Source organism: Myotis davidii, unplaced genomic scaffold, assembly GCF_000327345.1.
Source record: "Myotis davidii unplaced genomic scaffold, ASM32734v1 scaffold988, whole genome shotgun sequence".
Lineage (NCBI taxonomy): Eukaryota > Metazoa > Chordata > Mammalia > Chiroptera > Vespertilionidae > Myotis > Myotis davidii.
The window spans coordinates 68,310-69,823 of record NW_006298962.1 but is presented as its reverse complement, the minus strand read 5'-3'; the positions used below and the strand labels follow the sequence as shown (position 1 = coordinate 69,823).

The 1,514-nt window shown below is 64.1% G+C and overlaps 1 protein-coding gene across 1 annotated transcript in view; it reads right to left on the bottom strand.

Moving 5' to 3' along the window:
- The window catches only part of VARS2 (valyl-tRNA synthetase 2, mitochondrial), a 10,197-nt gene that overhangs the window by 6,404 nt on the left and 2,279 nt on the right, over positions 1 to 1,514 (bottom strand). The window contains exons 8-10 of the mRNA XM_015570997.1: positions 1,379 to 1,498; positions 861 to 972; positions 250 to 338 (exon numbers count right to left, since the gene is read on the bottom strand). Coding sequence (XP_015426483.1) covers positions 250 to 338; positions 861 to 972; positions 1,379 to 1,498 — 321 coding nt within the window. The remainder of the gene's footprint in view (positions 1 to 249; positions 339 to 860; positions 973 to 1,378; positions 1,499 to 1,514) is intronic.

Genomic DNA, 1,514 nt, shown 5'->3' with positions numbered 1-1,514 from the left:
GCCAACGCAGCCTCTGGCTCCTCCACCTGCCTCAAGGTAGGCGCACGGACAGGCAGCGCGGACCTGCCCCCGCCAGACCTGGTCAACCCCAGCAAGAGGAAAAGTGCGACATCGAGAAGAGACCGGGCAGCCTCAGAGCCCCTGGAGGGCTGAGCCGGGGGAAGCTGGAGAGAAGGCGCTGCCACGGGGACGGAGGGGAGAGGAAGCTGTGGGCAGGATGGCCAGGGGCAGGGCAGGGCAGGGTATTACTGTGTATCGGGCGTCATCGGGATGAACAGCCACTGCCACGTCTCCAGGCAATGTCTCTGGTCTCGTGGTCCCTACCACGACCTCTGCGTCTGAGGGTAAAATTCAAGAACGTCCAGCTAGTGGCCATTCTCACCCTCACCCCAGACATAGCTGAAGGCAGGAGGACTGGAAAAGGGAGGGGCAGGAGCAGTCAAGGTTGAAATAACGAGACATGAGGAACCTGGGACAGAGGCGGTGCCTGGAATTCCTGGCAGAAATGGGGATGGGCATTCGGAAAGGCACGGGGTCCAGGGGACCCGGGGACAGTCGGCCCCAATCACAAACGCTGTGCGCCTCCCACCACAAACACCCTCTGACACTCCAGCTCATCTACCAGCCCCGCCAGGAACTGAGCGCACCTCCTGTCCACACCCCACTCCAGAACTGACCTGTCTCCCCCGGGGCCAGCCTCCTGCAGAATCACTCTGAGCTCCCAGGGCCCAGGAGCCAGGCTAAATGCCCACAGAACACGAACACGACCAGGTTCCTCACGCCCCTCCCACCAGGCCCACATGGGCTCGAAAAAACAGGGAGGCAGAGGTGAGTGGGTGGCCCTTCCCAGACTGCCTCACCAGGCTCTCCATCCACGGGGAAGGCCACAGAGACCAGGAGGCCGAAAGACACAGGCGTGGGGCAGCCAGGCAGCCGAAGCTCTGTGGGGCCAGGCAGGGACCGGCTCTCCACCTAGCGGGTGGATGAAGCAGGGTCTGAGAACAGCCCCATGCAAGGCTCACACCCCGGCCTCCCACCCCCACTCCCCACCCCCCAGCCTCCCTGCAGCGCATCTACGGGAGCCTTCAGAGGGCGGGGTGCCACCTCCGGGCCCTCACCTGGCGCTGCGCAGTGCAGCTGCCGTGGACAGTCACTGAGCACAGCCACACGGGTGCTGTGCTGACACCTCCCAGGAGGCCCCACTCCATCCTCACAACACCCCAGGGCTTTCCCATCAGCCCTGATGTTCAGATTGCGAAAACTGAGGCTCAGAGCCGCTGACGGCAGGACTTGGACTGAGTCGGGCAGGCTGGCTCCAGACTCTGGGCTTCCACCCGCCACGCGCTCCCCCGCGGCCCCTTCTCTTCCCCCGCCTCACCTCGACATCCGAGATGGCTGACCTCAAGGCGCACGACCAGTTGACAAGCTGCCGGCTGCGGTACAACAACCCTGCCTTGTGGAGTCGCACGAAAGCTTCCGTCACAGCCACTGAGGAGCCCTAGGATGGTCGAGTG